At 41.2% G+C, this 20,793-nt stretch overlaps 1 protein-coding gene across 4 annotated transcripts in view; it reads left to right on the top strand.

Annotated features, from left to right (window-relative positions):
• Nucleotides 1-20,793, top strand: part of tnr (tenascin R (restrictin, janusin)) — a 211,613-nt gene that overhangs the window by 130,663 nt on the left and 60,157 nt on the right. For all 4 annotated transcript variants that reach the window (XM_026149494.2, XM_026149492.2, XM_080293389.1 and 1 more), the window contains exons 4-11: nucleotides 442-565; nucleotides 3,000-3,222; nucleotides 3,324-3,424; nucleotides 7,660-7,822; nucleotides 8,659-9,135; nucleotides 17,489-17,608; nucleotides 17,779-17,922; nucleotides 18,823-18,938. In XM_026149494.2, the coding sequence (XP_026005279.2) occupies nucleotides 452-565; nucleotides 3,000-3,222; nucleotides 3,324-3,424; nucleotides 7,660-7,822; nucleotides 8,659-9,135; nucleotides 17,489-17,608; nucleotides 17,779-17,922; nucleotides 18,823-18,938 (1,458 nt within the window). In that variant the 5' untranslated portion in view covers nucleotides 442-451. The remainder of the gene's footprint in view (nucleotides 1-441; nucleotides 566-2,999; nucleotides 3,223-3,323; nucleotides 3,425-7,659; nucleotides 7,823-8,658; nucleotides 9,136-17,488; nucleotides 17,609-17,778; nucleotides 17,923-18,822; nucleotides 18,939-20,793) is intronic.

Raw genomic sequence — 20,793 nt, forward strand, 5'->3', positions numbered from 1 at the left:
TTTTATTCCAGTAGTTTCCCGTTCTCCCTCTTCTGCTCAACGGAGAGGGGATTACAGCAGCATCACTCAGACCGTGTCTCTGCTGAAATCCATCTATCAACCCTCTCCCTGAGCAATATTTCTGTATTGCTCCCAAGTGGGAAGATCAAATATTTGGTATTGCACAGTGAAATCCATTCAAAGGTTCTTAGCTGACTCCATAATCCCCGGAAGAGTTTCTTTTTCTCTATAAAGCCAATTATTTCACATCAGATCAAAGGCATTTATTTATCATTTACAGCGGATAAGCTGAAGGTACTACAACTACCCATTCGCTCACGTACAGCAGACAGAGAGATGCACAGACACAGGAGTAATTCCATACTTTTCTTTTCCTGAAACCTAATTTTTAATGATTCCCTGCTTCACTTCTTTCTCTTCTACTTCTTTGCTCCTTCGCAGTTTCCAGTGGATGGTACTGTTCACTCGGGCTGTCTCCGGCATGCCGATGGCACGACAGCATCACCAGGCCAGTGTGCCCACAACAAGCTGGATCCTGGTTTTGGCTCTGTTTCTCACTCTACAGGTGAATTAAAAAAAATATTCCTGTTGGTTTCTTTATTTGTTCTGTTTTCTGTTTTGTTTTTTTCTTTTTTCTTTTAATGAGTAGCACTGTTTTTTCACATTCATTGTTTATTTCCACTGAACTATTATTGGCAGTAATGTTAATCACTTGATTCTGGGCACAAATCCACTGAAATCCTGCCCTGGCCAGTTTGAATATCGAGAAGAAATAATGAGTTCGACTGCTTGCATTTCAGTTTGTTCCAGTTTCTTCTAGAAAGTAGACTGTTTCAGTTATTAAACTCAAAGTTTCACAGTTGACTGTCTTAGTTAATGTTGTGTTTGTCGAGCTTTCTGCTCCTGCGTTACACTTGTGCAGTTTTCTGTAATAAACAACAAAAAGAGGTTGAAATTCTCAGTGAAAGAGGTAGAAAGAGTGCGACAAAAGCAAGCTCCTCTTTTTCTTTTTTCCTTGACAGTGACAGCTGTCCCTGACATCTGCAGCTAGCTACCTAATTAAGCTAATGTTCTCTCCACCAGTTAGTAACTGACATCTTTTTTCCTTTCTCAGATTTCTTTTTAAAGAAAACGCTTTTTTGTATTTATTTGAGAGCTACAAACACAATACAGTGTTCAAGGATGAGGCTAAACCTGTATGGTCAAGTAAAAAATAGGCATACTCGACAACATTTGACAACCTCCCCTGTACTCTCAATGAGTTTTCACAGTTCACTATATGTCAAAAAAGATATGGTTTGACAACCATTAGAACAGATTGCTGGTTTTTCGAAGGGTAGCCCTAATAAGCTGTATAGGCAGAGATCACATTCACTAACTTAAAACAGAATAGAATAAAATAGAATTATGGGACAGGTATCGAAGGGGAAAAAACTTAAGACATGTTGCTATCATTCTTCAGTAAAGATGTAAGACATGTTCCAGTAATAGCTGTTTGATTTGTATTACCAAGATATGTTTTGTCAAACAGTTTGCTTTCTTTTAATTCTGTCCACTTGTTAGGTTTGACATCATTAGCTATGTCCGGGTACAAACCCTCCTTCAGTTCAGTAATAACCGAGATACTGAGGCACTGGGAAAGTGGTCCAAATTCTTTCAACTTCAATAAAATCATCAGTGTGGCTGTTCTGCCAGGTGTAACAATAAATTTTAACAGCATCGATGAAAAAGAGGATTTAGGAGTTTTAGTTAGCAGGACGTTAGCTTGCTAGTTTCAGTACAAAGATAATACACCATGTTCTGACCGTTGGTGTTCCTAAAAAGCTAAAATGTACAGCTCTTCTACAAGTTTGGATGTAAACAAAGACAAAAGACTAAATAGCAGGGTTAGTGGTTGGGCAAGTTTACATATAATGATAGCTAGTGGCTAGCTGCAGAGCTATCATTAGGCTAATATAAACACTATAGCGCAGGGAACGTAACATTTTACGAAGACAGCCTCAGTCAACGTATAGCTGACTTGGACTGGGGCTGATGTGCCACCACTTAACAAGCAGATAGATGAATACACTTTTCTGAGAAGTGTCTATGCTTTTGGCAAATGCACTCTGTGACTCTTAAATAATGGTCAAGTTGAAATAAACTATAGATAGAAAAGTAATCACCAAAAACTTACTAACATGTAGTCTGTATTTAACCAGTTATTGTGGGCCAATATTACTGGCCACTATTAGCTATTTGCCAATATGTTACAACGTGTTGCTGTTGCAGTTAGGCCACCAGAGGACACTTTGCAACCTGCCTGTTGGCAAATCGCCACAACTACCAGCTGATAACAGATGTTAGTGAAATCCTAAAAATCCTATATTATCAAGCTATAGCTATAGCATGATAGTGTGATAGCACTGACAAAAATATTAGTTTATTGATTAATTTGCTACAGCAGAATATATACAGGTGTACAGCTACTGTGCCATGTGGAAACATTTTGAGAAATATATGCTACATACTGTACCATTTGCTGTGCTACTGAGGGAATGAGTTTAACAAACAGTTAATTGTGTAGATAGGTGCAGTTACTCTATACTAAGAGCTCATCCAGTAGAGTTCAAATGTACCTGCTTCAGGCTGTATTTTTTTACTTATCATTCCCTTTCTGCTTCAAATATTACTTCTTTATTAAATGTCAGTAATTCTCCAAATTCTCTACCTCACACGCCGGGAGTGCAAGCTGAAAACACTAAACTGTCACCACAGAATTTTGAAAATGACCCAATTTTTTCATGTGAAAATTGTTTTGTCAGTGTTGCAGCCAGTGAGAAAATCTTTCATATACTGTATATTAGTGTCATCTTGTTTTGTGTCCCCTGGGTTCCTCTGAGTTTTCACTCTATCATTTTGTAAACAGAAGGTATCAGAAAAAAACAATTGGAAGCCTCTGAGTACAAACCACGTGTCCTGGTTTTTATTTTTTTGTTTCATTTTGTGTCTCACTCCAGGGTGCCGCTCATGCTGCTCCATCAGGAGACAACAGGCTGGTTCGTACCACCAGAGTGAGGAGGCAGACCCCAGGGGGGGATCTGCCCCCCTCCGACTTATCAGCCAACCAGACCCTGCGGGAGCAACCTTTGGTCTTTAACCACGTCTATAACATTAACGTACCCTTGGAGTCTCTATGCTCTGTTGACTTGGACACCTCTGCACCATCAGGCCCAGGGGACGGTGAGGATCGATTTCTGGTCCTGCGCGTGCGCGCACAAACACACAAATACACACACAAGCCTTTAAGAAGTTTTTGAGACTTGTTCTTTTTGCTATCATAGGTTCTCGTGCTGAGTTGGGATCCAGACCTTCTGTAGAGGGTCCAGTGGATCCAAATGGAGCAACAGAATACACAGAGCAAACACTGGATGCTGAGAGCCAGGTGGGTGCTTCAACAGTGTTTTATTTGTGTGTAATTAGCATTAAAAATTTGGAAGAGCTACGAGACGTGAAGAGACTTCTTGGGTTGAATTAAATGATCTAATGTGAAAAGATATGATACGAAAGAGTTTCATGGGGATGTTTTTGCCAGAGTTAATTAAAACAAAAAAGCAATCAAAAAAATCTCTGTTTATCTCATACTGGGCCTTGTTGCAGCCCCTGATTGTAGCTCCTCTCCCTGTAAGGTCGCCCTCCTTTTAGGCAGTATTTTCCTGATTGGCTACCCCTTGTAAATAATAAAACTGAACAGCAGGTACGTTGGGCTTCTTTCTGAGATGACCTTATTAAAGTTACCACCTCTCTTCAGATTCAGGTTAGGAATAAAAAAACTGCCATGAATGTTTAGCATGAAGCCAAAGCATTTGACTCACAGGGATTACGTAGTGTATATGCCAACCTCATTACTTTAAACTATGTCCTGTTTAATGACAATCCAGTTGTAACAGTTAATGTGGGACAGAACCTTAATAGTTCCCTTTATTACGATTCAGCGCTCTCCAACAAGAGTGCAAACAGGTGAATTTTAAATTGTATCTGGGCACATAACCCTCCGCTTCTCTGTCTGGGTTTTGTTCTTCTTCTTTTAAACTGGGTTTGACAAATCCAGTCAAAGTGAAACTGTCAAACTGAAAACTATTGTTCTACAGTGAGATTCTGGTAATAGAGAGCGCGAAGGACAGGTGGTTAGGATGTAGATGGTCTGGGTGGGTGAAAAGAAGCTGGATCCAGACAGCGAGCACTACAGCTTAAAACGGCTTTATTTACAAAAACAGATCAACAACATCACAAGACATGAACATACAAAGAAAGCATGACAAAGCCAAAACAAACAGGATAGAAGGGGGGTAGATGGTAGGGTAACTGGCGTGTAAAAGAGTGTGACGCATACTACACTCAAGGCTGTGTGAGTGTGATTAATTACATCACACATGACCAAGATGGGTTAAGGATGAACGAGTACTAATAACAACAACAATGTCATCTATGATAAAAATGATCAGAATCCTAAGATTGGAATAAAATAAATGAATTAATATACATATATATATATATATAACACCCAGCACGCCCCTGCGGGCGGTTTATCCTTCAAGCTCGGGTCCTCTACCAGAGGCCCGGGAGCTTGAGGGTCCTGCGCAGTATCTTAGCTGTTCCCAGGACTGCGCTCTTCTGGACAGAGATCTCCGATGTTGTTCCTGGGATCTGCTGGAGCCACTCGCCTAGCTTGGGAGTCACCGCACCTAGTGCTCCGATTACCACGGGGACCACCGTTACCTTCACCCTCCACATCCTCTCGAGCTCTTCTCTGAGCCCTTGGTATTTCTCCAGCTTCTCGTGTTCCTTCTTCCTGATATTGCTGTCATTCGGAACCGCTACATCGATCACTACGGCCATCTTCTTCTGTTTGTCTACCACCACTATGTCCGGTTGGTTAGCCACCACCATTTTGTCCGTCTGTATCTGGAAGTCCCACAGGATCTTAGCTCGGTCATTCTCCACCACCCTTGGGGGCATCTCCCATTTTGACCTCGGGACTTCCAGGTTATACTCGGCACAGATGTTCCTGTACACTATGCCGGCCACTTGGTTATGGCGTTCCATGTATGCCTTGCCTGCTAGCATCTTGCACCCTGCTGTTATGTGCTGGATTGTCTCTGGGGCATCTTTACACAGCCTGCACCTGGGGTCTTGCCTGGTGTGATAGACCCCAGCCTCTATGGATCTTGTGCTCAGAGCTTGTTCTTGTGCTGCCATGATTAGTGCCTCTGTGCTGTCTTTCAGTCCAGCTTTGTCCAGCCACTGGTAGGATTTCTGGATATCAGCCACCTCCTCTATCTGCCGGTGGTACATACCGTGCAGGGGCCTGTCCTTCCATGATGGTTCCTCGTCTCCCTCCTCTTTCTTGGGTTTCTGCTGCCTGAGGTATTCACTGAGCACTCGGTCAGTTGGGGCCATCTTCCTAATGTATTCTTGGATGTTCGTTCTCTCATCCTGGACTGTGGTGCTGACACTCACCAGTCCCCGGCCCCCTTCCTTCCGCTTAGCGTACAGCCTCAGGGTGCTGGACTTGGGGTGAAACCCTCCATGCATGGTAAGGAGCTTTCTTGTCTTTATGTCAGTGGCTTCTATCTCCTCCTTTGGCCAGCCTATTACCCCAGCAGGGTACCTGATCACGGGCAGGGCGTACGTGTTGATGGCCCGGATCTTGTTCTTACCATTCAGCTGACTCCTCAGGACTTGCCTGACCCTCTGCAGGTACTTGGTGGTTGCAGCTTTTCTAGCGGCCTCTTCATGGTTCCCATTCGCCTGTGGGATCCCCAAGTACTTGTAACTGTCCTCTATGTCTGCAATGTTGCCTTCTGGTAGTTCAATCCCCTCAGTTCTGACTACCTTCCCTCTCTTTGTTACCATCCGACTACACTTCTCCAGTCCGAACGACATTCCAATGTCATTGCTGTATAGCCTGGTAGTGTGGATCAGTGAATCGATGTCTCGTTCACTCTTGGCATACAGCTTGATGTCATCCATGTACAGGAGGTGGCTGACAACTGCTCCGTTCTGTAGTCGGTATCCGTAGCCAGTCTTGTTAATGATCTCACTGAGGGGGTTCAGGCCTATGCAGAACAGCAGTGGGGACAGAGCATCTCCTTGGTAGATCCCGCACTTGATGGTGACTTGTGCTATGGGCTTGGAGTTGGCCTCTAGTGTTGTACGCCACATCCCCATTGAGTTCCTGATGAAGGCTCTTAGGGTCCCATTGATCTTGTACAATTCTAGGCATTCCAGTATCCAGCTGTGGGGCATTGAGTCATAGGCCTTCTTGTAATCAATCCAGGCAGTGCACAGGTTGGTCAGTCTGGTCTTGCAGTCTCTGCTGATTGTTCTGTCTACCAGTAGCTGGTGTTTTGCGCCTCTGGTATTCTTGCCAATTCCTTTCTGTGTCCCGCTCATGTATTGACCCATGTGCCTGTTCATCTTAGCCGATATGATGCCTGACAGGAGCTTCCATGTAGTACTGAGGCAGGTTATTGGTCGGTAGTTGGAGGGGACCGGTCCCTTCTTGGGGTCCTTGGGGATCAGGACCGTCCGGCCTTCAGTTAGCCATTCCGGGTGTCTCTCGTTAACTAGCAGCTGGTTCATTTGTGCTGCCAGACGCTCGTGGATATATATATATATATATATATATATATATATATATATATATATATAGTTAATTATTTAAGTTAATTAAAGTAATTAAATGACAATGCTAATAAAGAAAAGGAAGGGGGTTGTTGAGAAACTCTAGGAATGGAAGGGAAAAAAATAGATGGCCAGACATTAATAACTTTGTCACGATGGATCTGTTCCCTATCTGTATCTGTCCTTTAAATGTGGCCTTCATTTACGTCTCACCTGGACACCTCTAAAGCTTTATGATTATCCATGAATTATATTTGTTTCTAAATGATTCTACACAAGCACACACAAGGTAAGAAGTCATATAATTAGTGCTATTTCAGGCTTTGGAGCATGAAATGCAGCTCAACAGTCTTTGCCGACTCATCCATTATAAATAATTAGAAGTTTAAAATGCTAGAATGAGAACGTGACAATGTGAAAAAACATTTCATAATGTGAACACGGCAGCTCAGAGTGATAAACCTACAGAGAATTATCACCCAAATCCACAGCTTCCCTGGGTTTACAGAGCTTATAGCTAGTCTAGCTTATCTTCTAGCGATTTGGCCAACAACTCTTTTGGTAAGCTCCCGTCATTCTCATAGCATTGATTTTTTGCTGCAGCAGGCAACTGTTTTTGGGGAATAAAGCTCTAAAAACCCACTCTACCTGCTCAGCATTAAACAGCAGAGCTGGCAACTATCTGGTGAATACAGCAGAGACTTTTTTGCAGCTAAAGAGACAGCTATTTACATCAGGAGAGAGTAGCACAAAAACAGAGCTAAAAGGGTGAATCATAGAGCTATCTGTGGAAGCCATGAGCACGACTCCCAATGAATGATAATGTTTCTAAGCACCTCTTGGTTGTGTAATAAAAACACCTTGAAAGGAGATATTTGTGTGTGCATATACTCGGGATTTCCTCAAGATGTTAATTAAAGATGCATTTCTACTTCATGGTGACTCTTTTATCTAATGGATGCACTTAGTTGTCAAAATTTTCTCCTTGTTTAGGTGACATTTACACACCGCATCAATATCCCCAAAGCAGCGTGCGGTTGTCCAGCAACGGCCACAATCCAGCAGCTTGCCACCAGGGTGGAGATGCTAGAGAGAGAGGTTTCCATGCTCAGAGCTCAGTGTGGATCCGGATGCTGCGGGGAGAGCTCGGCCATTGGTGAGTACTGTTTAACACTGACAACAAATACTATAGACAAACTTGTAGAATGTAGTTTTTGTCTATAAATCCCCTCAGCATCTGTACAAACAGACCGTGGTGTTGCAGAGAGCTTTTTGAGGCAAAAATGCAAAGAAATAAGACTGCGTTATGAAAAGAATTACATGAACTGTAAACCAGGCAGAAAAGAAAAGACAGACGCCAGTAAAATATTGATGCTGGAAGGTGGGTTTTCTTCTTCTTCTTCTTCTTCCTCTTTTTGTCTTGCTCACAGTCTGAAATGTGTGGAGAAACCTTTGTTACTGGCAAAAATTTGTTGTCTATTCAAGAGATGCTGCCATTATAATATGAGGGGACTGCAACTGATAGAGTTACAGAATTTATTATGGCTAAAGGATTTGCTCCATTGACACCATCCCCCCCGTCAAATATTTTCTGAAAACGCTCCATCTCCACTGTGAGAATATGATTATCTCCAGCAGTCACGATCAGAATCAGAAAGAGGATGAAATGTTTAGCCTGCGAGAGCAATGGGAGGATGGGAAAGGCAAAGTAGAAAAAGTTGGAGTATTTTAGATTTAACTACTGTTTCTTTAATCAGGGCTGTTTGACAACATTAACTAAATGATAACTGATTGGTTGTTACTTTTTATTCTATACTGAATTGATATGTTTCTTCAAATATGCTATGTATTTCATGGTGGTTACTTGAGGTAGGTATCACAAAATGCACAAAGTAATGTGACCCTAACTTTTCAAACTCCCGCTTTAAAGATGTGTGTGTGGGAGGTTTTGTACTTGAATCAAGTACTAAGCGATTCAATCTGTCTTTTCAGGCCGTTTGGACTTTGTCCCAGGCTGCAGCAACCACGGCAGCTTCAGCTTCGATATGTGCAGCTGCATCTGCGAGGAAGGGTGGACCGGCAAAAACTGCTCCGAGCCTCGCTGCCCAAATGACTGCTCCGGTCAAGGGGTGTGTGTTGAAGGGGAGTGCGTGTGCGACCGTGACTTTGGAGGTGACAACTGTTCGGAGCCGCGCTGCCCTTCGGACTGCTCTGGCCGCGGATTGTGCATTGATGGGGAGTGCGTTTGTGAGGAGTCGTTCACAGGCGAAGACTGCATGGTCGGAAGGTGTCTCAATGACTGCTCGGACCAGGGGCTGTGCATAAACGGGACGTGCCAGTGCCGGCCTGGGTATGTGGGAGAGGACTGCTCGCTCGTCTACTGTGCAAACAACTGCAGCAAGAAGGGAATCTGCAAGGAGGGCTTCTGCGTCTGTCAGGATGGATATGCTGGAGATGACTGCAACTCTGGTAGGCTGCTAATTTTGATCTTCCACTGATCGCTTTGATCGTCTGCCTGTTGGCAAGTACCAAAAGCAGTTGGTCTGACGTTTGTGGTTCTATTTCCTAGAGCAGAAACTCTTGGAGAAGGAGATGTCTTTCTTAACACTTGGTATCGGTGTGACCAGGATCATACACTCAGAACAGAAATCCAGTCTAAGCAGATTTTATAGTAACACTGCGTGACCCACAGACAGATTAGACTGAATTCTTTACAAATGAGGCATGTTTTTTATGGAATTGTAGCTAAAATGTTTAATAGAGTGACTCTATTCGGTCTTTAAGTGATGACGTAATGAGTCCTGCTTCCGGGCCCAAACTACTCTGCCTTTAATAAGGCTTTTGTGTTTTTTACATGTTTTAATGCTTTGTATCTTGTTCCATTTAATCTCAACAAGGCCCTAAAAACAGTCTGTGATCACTGTCGGCCTCTCTCGGTTTTTATTACTGCTAAGCTCAGTTTTTAAAACCTTACGATGTAACTACAGCTCAGCCCATGCAGCAGTATGTTGATAACTAACCTCGTATTGTGAATGGATTATCTCAGTTCTCCCAACTGAAGTTCAGTCCAGTTACAGCAGGAGTTGGCAACCCTAGGCACGCGTGCCACAGTTGGCACTGTGTGGCACAGTTGGCGGTCTTTCTCAGACTTACTGCACCAAAAAAATCGTTTGAGGCAATGACTGATTGCGTGGGGTCGCAGAACTAGTCCTTGTCTCCAAAACAACCATTTCAGAGGAACAAGAATCAACTTCAGTGTACAGACAATCTGTAAACAGTGTTTCCTGAGTGTACCATGATAAAGTTTTCCTCTTTAAGTTCTGGTTATGTATCTCATAACCATGCTTGATGTGACATGTTTCAGACGAGTATCTTTATAAAGAGGATATCAGTGTTATTTCTATAGAGATCTAAAAAAAAAAAGAAAGAAAGAAAGGAAAATAAGAAATTGTCTCTTGTTAAAAACAAACTACCAGCAGTAGATATTTTTAGTCACTATTTTACATCCAGCTAGAGATTTTACAAGTCCTACATATTTGCCCCACATACAGCTAGGGCTGCAACTTCATTGTTATTCAGTTAATTAATTAAATTACCTGAAGGCCATCACAATTGAGCCCAAAGAAACAGCAATATCAGTTATCGGTCATTAAACCTAAAGATGTAAATCTTACAGTTTTATATAAAGCAGTGGAAAACTGCAAAACATCACATTTAAGAGGCTTTTTGTTCTTATTTGACTAAAACCGTGATCAAATATGTGCGTAATTCACTTTCAGAATTCTGTCTTAAATGTATTAACTGACTGCTTCCACATTAAGTGGAACATAACACAGAAACTTAAAGCTTCCTGTAAATACCCAGTACTATCTGTGATTGCCGCAGAGAGCTTGCATGAACACGTGCACGAACAAAGGAGGTTGTTAATGCAACAACCTAGTGCAGTGTTTGGATAGGAAGTAGACTTCACAGGTTTGAAAGCACACCTGAAAAATAAACCCATCTGTGCTTCAAATGGAGGTGGTGGGGTGCCTGACTTGCTGGACAGCCAAAGGTGTAACAGCATTCATTTGTCAAAAGTCACATTCATCTGGGGGAGAGCTGTCATATTAGCCGTAGCTAAGACGTTTTTTTGAGCCGCTTTTGTTCAAAGCCAGCTCTCCACGCCAAAATATCAGATCCTCCTCTGCCATTTAAGAGGCCTGTCAACGTGGTGACGGATGGGGACAGACAGAAGAGCGAGTGATAGAAAGGCAGGGATGCAAAATCATATTACTAAGGCGTCTCGGTCCTACCCCACCCATTTAATATCTACACCAAGTGAGGGAGACCGAATTGCCTATTTCTTTGTAATTAGAGACCAAAATAGGCAGCGCTTGTAGGGGATAGTTTGCTGAATACCAAACGAAGCAGTTCAATTACCGGAGACTTGTAGGGTGACAGGCTTAAGTGTTTCACGTTATCACAAACTGGAGAAAGCGGCATGTATTTTTGCTTCAATAATGGTGGCCTATATTCTCCCGCTACGAGAAATAATGGAGGTTGTTGAATTTAAATTGGACGTTTCAGGCGTGCAGTAAGAAATAGTATATCTTTACATAAAAATACATTCCCCCCAAAAAGCCAAAATCACCCGGAGGAAAGTGACATTCAGCCATACAGCAGAAGTGCTCCACGATCATTTCTATGAGTCCCGACGCCACTGTGGAGAGACAGTGACACTCTTGCTTTGTTGACATCCTTTGAGTGCTGCAGTGGTGACAACTGACATTTACATTTCTCATCATATCAGCGCTATGATAAAGCTTCGGGGCCCGGGCCTCACCGCTTACCCGACCTGCGCGTGACGGTCGTGGATCCTCATTTCGAGGATGTTGACAGGTTAGAACAGCCGCAGAGCCTGCGTGGCGGGAGTTGTGGCTCGAGAAGCTGCCGCAGCACGTCATCTAACATTTCCAGGCAAGAGGAAGCATGTTGCTGCATGGGTGTGAAAAAAATTCACTCTTATTGACGTCATACAAGCAAAATTGCATCACCTTTTGCTGTACTTTTAATATTAAGGGCTGTTGCTGCTGGCTTTATGCGCCATAACTGTAATAGCTTTATTATGCCATTAAACTATATGAATATTATAGATTTTTAAAAATGTATGTAACCATTTTAATGGATGTGTGTTGTAAAAGGACAAAGTGGAAGCCACATGTATACATTTTATTTTTTAGAGTTAGGCGCTGTGGTCTGCTTATAGATGTTGTTTCCTTGTTTTATTGCCCCATTCAGCATCAGTCAGTTTTATGGCTTCATGAGTCAAAAGCATGGCCTTGTTACTTACAGCAGCCCAGTTAAAACAAGCCTACTGTTAAAAGACTAACTTTGCTCCATACAATTATATTATGATTAACAGCTCGAGCGATTTTGGCAGGAATGTGACACTCGCCTCATCGCACAGTAATGCATTGTCACAATCGGCTGACAGCTGTGCGGGTGGGTTTTTTTTTTTTCACGTGTTGCTTTCACGGACAGCCTCAGCAGGGTGAGAACATACATCGTTATTATGGTTTCGACTGAAACTGTGCTTCAGCTTGTTTTTTTTGTTTGTTTTTTTTAGCTCTTTTTGTATGTGCAACACAAAATTATTATTTGCATCTCTATCAATGACTATTGTAAAAACAACACAAAAGAAATTTTTTGTGCTTGTTGTTTATTTTTTTTATTCAGCATTGTCTGTGTTGGCAGTTATCACATTTCAGCGGGTAGTCGCGCCTGTGATTCACGATTATCAGGCTTTGTGAGTCTGATAACTCAGTCTGTTTAACTTCAGCTTGATTTATTATTGAGATATTGGTTTGTTTGGATCATTCAAAGTGCAGCAGTAAGTCTTTTACTCTGAGCCAGAGGAAGAAAACAATCTTGTACTGTATCTTCAAAATATCTGTCGTGATTTGCTTCCTAAAAATCATCTGTCCTTTCTTTTCCACCCAACAGAAACTCCAAAATATTATAATTAACAGTAAAACATGCAGTTTAGTCATTTAAGCGTGATTTATATGAAAAATTCCATTACACATAGCAGCCTGAAGGTAGGTTCCTTCTCTGATGATGCACTGACCTTCGTTGTGTGCTTAAAGTTGTACCATCGGGGTCTTAGTTCGGTGGATACTGCTATATCTGCCTATAATAGTATACTGATTAGACTTAATGAGACTTAAACACTCCGGGCAAGATTCTTCAACAACCTTCAGCAACTTGCCCTTTCTCAAGCAAACATTCAGAAGAATACAAGCTGAAGAAGACAAAAACCTTGAGCATTTTAATTAGTTCATGTGATTCAAGCAGTGTACTTTGAAATATGTGATTTATGTTGCGGATCGTTTTAAGAGAGGCGATTAGTTCCATCCAAGATTGGTTGGTGCTGCCTGTCATTCACTCTTGGTTTTTCACCAACTAGAAATGTTGATGGGATGTCTGAATGCACCAATCCTCTGTTAGACCACTCCTCAGGGTAAATAAAAATTAACCAAAACCTTACCCAACTTAATTGTTTGATAGTGAGCTTTTACATGGCCACATAGTGAAATAATATTTAATACTGTTGACAGACTTCTCTGAGTAACCTTGTTAATCACTCTACCCCTGACCTTCTGCTGTACTTACAGTACTGTGCAAAAGTCTTGAGCCATCCTTCATTTAGATACTTTTAGAAAATTCAGTTCTTTGCTTAGTTGTATATATAGACACAGTTGTTTATCCCTTGAGCTGGAGTGGTTCTTGAGTGGTTCATAGGTCAGTGTTAAGTGGCATAAGAAGCAAAACAGCATTCCTCTAAAAATGCTCAGGTACTAGGAGTGGACTAAAAATGAGTGAAAAAGTAGGCAACAACCAAAGGAAATCAGAAACTCTGGAGAACTACTGCCCAAGACCACTTTGAAATGTCCGAAGAAAGTCTGGCTTCTCGGAAGGAAAATATCAAGAAATGAGGGGTGGCTTGAGACCTTTGCATAGTATTGTATGCCTTTGCTTTCGAGGAGTTCATCCATTCATCTCTTGCATGACCTTATTCAGTCACTATTCTTTTGTCCCGTGGATTATTGCCCCTTCTTTGATTTATCATTCCCTTTATATACCTGACAAGTTGAACTGACGAAATAAATCTCGTTAAGTGAATGCTGCAGGATTTGCCCCTCAGTTCTGAAATGATCTAGCCACTGTACAGGATGGGCCCATCTGTCGAGTGCGTGAGAAAGTGCTGGAAAATTCTACTAAAGTGCCCAAGGGTTTCCGGTGGGGGATTCACTGATCGGCTGTAGTGTCCTGTATCACAGGGGTGGGGAGAGTTTTGTTTTTCACACCATCACAATTCTCCTTTATCTCCTTCTCTCTTTCATCCTTTTTGCTCTAGTTTACTTTTAGTTGTTTTTCAGTGTTAAATTATTTATTCTTCTCCAGCAGATCTCTTTCTCCTCTTCTGTGTCTTCTGTGCATCCAGCCCATCCTACAGTTTTTTCCCCCCCAAGTCAAACTGTTTGTATCATCTGTCTTGTCTCACCTCCTTTATGTCCTTCACTTGTCTCCCCCTCCCCTTTTGTTGTGTTTGCCTGTGGGAGTTGTGGACGGTCTTTCTTTATGGCTCCACATTTGCATTCAGCACCACCTCTTAGGTTTACGACCTGATGATCTCAAGTTCAGGATTTCTTGCACCCAGCACTGGATTCTTTTACTGTCTGGGATTCGCTTTAACAATGCAATCTGTTCAAATATGAGATGGGTGTAATAAGCTGTCTCTAAGTATGACAGGCTAACATCTGTCTCTAATCACAGTGTCTAAACTAACAGAGCACTATTTAGGCGTGACTTCGGGATAATTAAAACACAAACAAAAGTTTTAAATATAATAATTACTGCCTGCCTTATGGGTAAGAACATTTTCATAACCAAGATCTTAATAATCTATAAATATATTTTCTACTCATACACCATTACCACAAAATAGGTTCGCCACTCGATGATGATGACGTCTTGTCAGCCTGCGTGAAATGCACGGGTGGTGGTATGAGGCAAAAATGTAAAAAAATAAATAAAAGCTTCTGACCTTTAGCCAAGTCCTGCCCCTGTCGGGTGCTGCTCCAGCACCCAGCGTGTCAATTTATGGCATTTTCAACTGTCAATGAGAGACATTCCAAAGGAAATAATAGTAAATCTCTGAAATGAATGAGAGAAAGCACTTGTGCTGGGAAGCCACATTCACTATTTAATTTGTCAGCTGAATATTTTGAAACAGTATATGTGATTTGCAGGTTTCATTTGCACACATTCTGAATTTCCCCCTCTTCTGAAAGCTCAACATGCCTAGTTACTATTGCTTAACGTTAAATCAAACTGTGGCTTTGCAACGGATGCAGGAAATTTGGTCATACTAGCTGTACAACCTATTTGTATGCATGTTGCTCAATAAGCAGTGGAGCATGTGCACTTTCTTAATTACATCACTGCTTTCTTTAAAAAGAAAAAAGAAAACATTAAATTGAGATATTATCTCATACAAAGCAAAAAACAGTTAATAGCCAATTTGGTGAAAAAAAGCTGTAACTCACTGTAAGGATGTAATGGGCCAGAAAAAAGAAGTGCATCACAGCTTACCATGGATCATCAGTTTTTTAAAACTTCTTCAGTGTCAGTGTATTTAATGCTGTTAGTTAACATATCTGACGTTAGATCGGAAAAAGAGAAATTGCATACTTAATGTTCTAAAATCTAAATAAATACAGGCTAAATAGCAGAGTACCAAAGACCGTGATTAATGAGTTAGAAGTTCTCGTTGTCACGAAGTCAGCTGGCGACATGGTGGTGCAGTGGTTAGCACTGTTGCCTCACAGCAAGACACTCCCCAGTTTGAACCCATCACATCTGCAGCCTTTCTGCACTTTTGTGTTCCCCCTGCGTACCCTGGCTTCCTCCTACACGCCAAAGACATGCATGAATGGTTGTGTCTTTCTTACTGTAACTTAAAACATAACCGGACTCAAAGCAAGTGTTCAGTTAAGGCATCATTTAGTTAGTTTAGTGTAAATTGAGTGGAAGTGACATGTTTTCAGTGATTCTTTTCCTCGGCGGCGGTATAAGTGTGATTTATATTCTCTGGTGAATAGATACAGTTTATACATTGAGCTTGTTTAGCCATATGTTGGTAATAACACCAAAGGAAATGTGGAATAATTGCATGCGTGATGAGACAAATGTGATACAAATAGTGCAGGGATATGTTTTTACATTTTGTACTAATTCAACATCAGTTTAGTTGTACAGTCCTGAAATTGCTGCCAGAACACAGACTACAAAACTGATCAGTCTGTCAGGAGGATAGTTATTATCAAGAATGTTGCACGGATGAATTTTACTTTGTTGCCACAAATCTAAAGAGACCCGATCAAGCGTCAGCATTGCTTTCTTACCTTATTTCCAACTAGTGCTCTGTTTTGCCGTTACACTCCTCACATTCTTTATAGATCTCCATCACCTGTTGGTCTGACGGGGTTTCTGACTTGAAGTAGGCTGCACTGAATCGATCCACTTTGTGAGAAAGAAAAGTCAAATGATGGGTCAAACACCTCCTTTAAATGGGAGCACGCACAGAGCCTGAAGGACAACGTGTGGGTTAACAAAGAAAGATGATAACTAACTAACATCCTTTCTGACTGGGGTTTGAAGTCTGGCTATGTTGAACGTGCACCAAAGAAACTCCACTCACAGTATAATCCACTATAGCGAGCCAGTTTCTTTTAAAAAGTTTCAGCCTTTTCACAGGACCTTCAATGATTATTGCAGAAATGCTTCAAAAATACACAAATTCTCATATTTCCTACATAAGTAGCTTGCGAAGCCCACAAGTAAGACTTTAATGTCTCTTCTAAAGTCGGCATGATTAATAACCACCTTAACATTTTCTAGCCCTTTGACTGATCTGGCTGAGCTGATAAGGCAACAGCTCTCATGTAAAATTATCTTTTATCTGTAGAGTTTGGATGTCAGGCTTACTTAACTCACTGGACAGGCTGCGCTTAAGCTGGCTCACCAAAGGATTACAGCAAGGGATACACAACCTGGTTGACCGCTCTCTGTGCGAGTCACTGAAATAATGACATATGCCATGTGAACCTTCTGTTGCAAATTGCAGCCTTTATACTAATTCGATTACTAAATGCTCACAGTTTTCTGATTAAAGTAGGCGAATCCACACAGAAAACGTTTTTTGGAAGCAATCTGTCGCTCGCCCATCTCACAGAGCAGACAGATTGCCATTCTTGTGAGTCACACATCACCGCAGGCGCACAACATTTTTTTCTTCGTCGTTTTTTTGTTTTTTTTTTTTTTTTTGGCATCTACTGAAGTAATCTCCACAGATACTTGTTCAAATCACACAAATAAACAAATTATTTTTGTAAGAATTAATATGGTTCCAAATGTTACTTAAAAAAAGAATCCGTACAATTAATAATAATTAAATCTTCATGTTAAAACAGTAGTTATTTCCTTCCGCTAAGCTGATGACAACTATTTTAATCCTGTAACTTTCTGCTTCAGTGTCAGCCTGATGAAGGGACAGATTGTCCGGCTGCTCATCTTTCTGCTGCTGGTAGACAGATGGTACCACTCAAGCCTATTTTTCAGTGTTTTGCTTTGTGTTAAGGTTTTTTTTTTTTTATCACATATTTATTACAGTAGCAGATTACTAGTGTAAGATTTGTATTTTTCATTGCTACACCAAAAACAAATGTACAAAAAAAAATTCAAATTAGTTGTTTTGCTTTCTGTTTTTCGTTAACAGTTGCACCCGCCATGAACTTGAAAGTTCGAGGGGTGACAGATCAAACCATCGAGCTGGAGTGGGAGGGGTCAGTTGTGCTGACAGATTTCTTGGTGACCTACACACCGAGCACCCCCGGAGGTAAGTACAGATCCACGCTGACCTTTCAAAGCAGGACAGCCGTGAGTTAACTTCCCGTTGCTTCGAAATCTCTTGAAAGCATCGACATCTCCTATTTCTTTGTAAAAAAAAAAAAAAAAAGCAGTGCATCCATGTATCGGTGTATATCTCTTCACCTGCCTCCCTGTCAGGTGTGCAGCTAGAGATAAGGATTCCAGGCAACACGACTACCTGCACTATCTTGGAGCTCCAAGCTGGCATGGAGTACAACATCAATGTGTTCGCTGTCATTAACAACACTATCAGCGTTCCTGCCAGTATTACTGTTTGGACCTGTAAGTGCAGTCATATGTTTTTGTTCTTTTTTTGTTCTTTTTTTTTTATAAAATGTTCCCTTGTGGTGCAACAGAAAGAGCCTGAAAGCATCTTTGTTTCCCAATTTAATATCTCAATTTACCTTCATGCAATATCCCCGGGCTCCTGGATTATTGCACGTGCAGTTCTACATTAACAAATGTGCACACAGTGTCTATCACGATTTTTTTTTTTTTGTCAAGTCCTCCCAAAGTTGTTTCTCTGTGTCAACAGAGTGAGAATACCACTTGCTTGTCTGTGCAAATTGCTTGTGATTTTCACCTGTAACAACTGCTTAGTGTCACTCACACACACACACTGTGTTAATGCCGGGTCCTTGCACCTGATATTGAAATACACCAATTGCTTTCACGCTTACCAACACTCTGCAAGCATTAAAACCCTGAATAAGTTTTTCTTTCTTCCACTGGAAGCAAAATATTGTATGATCGGTGTATTAGGTGACGTTTAAGTACATACAGTGTATTGCTATTAGTGCTGGCTTGGCTTGTAAAATTATTCTCAATTTCAACAACAACTGAATTTAATTTAAGTAGAATTTCTACTAATAAATTAGATTCAGGGCACTTTACTCTGATGGATCCATTTTTCCACTAGAATATGATTTATTTTGGGCATTATTTTTTTGCTAAACTTAATTTTAAGGGTTTAATTAGATATTCTGGAAAGATTGTTGGGAAACATTTAATTATAGCACTTGAGCTGTTCTTTTTCAGTGAGTTATATATCATCAAAACTATGAAAACTTTCACGTATCCAAACTTAAAAAGAGAAAGAAGAGAGTTTTTTAAGCATTAGACAGTTGTGATTTATGGACTGTTGGTTAACTGAAGAACAATGATATGTCTCTACTCCTTCAGATCTCTCAAGTCCAGATGTTTTAGTCTTCAAATCCATGACAGAGACATCAGTGGAGGTCCACTGGCAACCGTTCTACTATTCCTTCGATGGATGGGAGATTAGCTTCATCCCCAAGGTACAATCTACCTGTCTGAATCTAAATGAATGGAATTGACACTCCTCCTTATGTCAGACTACACCACAGATGCTGAAAGTACAGTGAAACATATCCAGTATGGTTCTGCAATAGTCCTTCGCACAGCTGGCTGTGAGTTTTGCAGACTGTTGTCTACAGGTAACCATTTATTGTCGCCACGACTACCTTCGCTAGTGCTGTTGTTGGCCTGTCAACCATTGGTTAAGAAGAAGACCAAAATTATAACATACAAAGACATAAAAACAATGAAAAGTGTAGAAAAGTGCTGTATAATAATCAGTCCTTTTACCATTAAATAAGCTTGCAGACTCAAACATGACACACATGGATGCGATTCTTGATTTTGGGCATTCCTGATATGTGTGTGTGTGTGTGTGTTTGTGTGTGGCTGGGGTGTACCTTGAGTGGAATCACAAGGCAAGCTATTTGAGCTTCGATTGTTCAACAGGTTGATTATTCACCGCAATGATCAACTGCCCAGGCAACCAGACTCTCAGTACATTTGCGTACCATCATTTCATTGGTTAATGGCTCTGCTGGAACATTTGAATCAATGTGATTTGACGACGTCTACGATGGTGCTTCAGAGGTTGAATTTTGATTGTTTTTTATCACATACAGTGCCAGAAAAGTAAAACAAGGGATTGATAATGTAGTTCAGCACCATGTGACATCTACCCATTCAGAAGCGAGAGTGCACGAGTCTCGCCTAATCCCCGTGTGTTTGTGAGGTGAACAGAAGGAATAAAGAGTTATTTATGCTTTAGATACATATTTGCACACTCTTTATTTTTCAGGGTTTTGCTTGTGAAATCTTGATTGGAAATAATTGTTTTCAAATCTCACTAATACCATCCTCTAGCTTTGAATGTCTGTAAAAACGGGGAGAAAACTGCATGGATTTAGGTTTTCTTGGGGGTTTAAAGCCCATACCAAATTAAATGAGCGGATTGTCTTAAGCTTATTGGCTATTAGATGGATGAGCCATTGAACTCTTTTTTCCTGAATAACCCTTCGCGAAGCCATACTAGGGCCAGGTTCAAAGCCAAAAAGCAAAAGCCTTTCTCTTTCTAATTCCTGCTGTAAACTCAGGTACTCTGAACTCTAATCTTGTCCCCTCTCACAGTAATTGGTTTTCTCCTTTAAGGTGTTCTCAAGGGAGATATCCTTTGGTCCAGCCAGGCACTAAGTCTCAAATCTGATGTTAAGATGCTTTTGTGTGTTTGTTTTTCAAGGCCTTTTAAGGATAGTAAGTTAAAAAAAAGTGCTCATCTTAATTTTATTTTATTGCTTTTAGTGTTCCCATCCTCCTTTGGTCTGTCCATTCCTTCATGTCTCATCACTGTTGTGTTCTCCCATCCCCCCCGGGCCTTTCCACCTAATCCCTTGTTTCTATTTTCCATCCAACAGCCCTTGGTTGAAATCTGTAACTGTTTTTTTTTTTCAGTTACCCCTTGAAACTGCCCTCCATCCCTTTTTGTTTCACCTCTCTCGCATCTCTCTCTCTCTCTCTCTCTCTCTCTCTCTCTCTCTCTCTTTCATATTCTTTCCTCAATCGTCCCTTGCTTTCCCTCCCTCCCTCTCTCTCCAGCCGCAGGGGAAATCATATTATGAGTTGGCAGTCCCACCCCTGGTGGGTTTAATCCAGCAGTAGGGATTGTGAATTTTGACAATCTTGTAATGGAAGTAGGCATGAAAGCTTTGGCCTATGCGAACAAACACAAAACTCACTACCCTGTAAAAAGGAAACAAAGCGAGAGGGAAGGGGGGAAGGTGAGCTTTAGGACCCACCATTAATATGGTTAGAAACTGCTATAGCACAGTATATATGGTA

This window comes from Astatotilapia calliptera, chromosome 18 (genome assembly GCF_964374335.1).
Source record: "Astatotilapia calliptera chromosome 18, fAstCal68.1, whole genome shotgun sequence".
NCBI lineage: Eukaryota > Metazoa > Chordata > Actinopteri > Cichliformes > Cichlidae > Astatotilapia > Astatotilapia calliptera.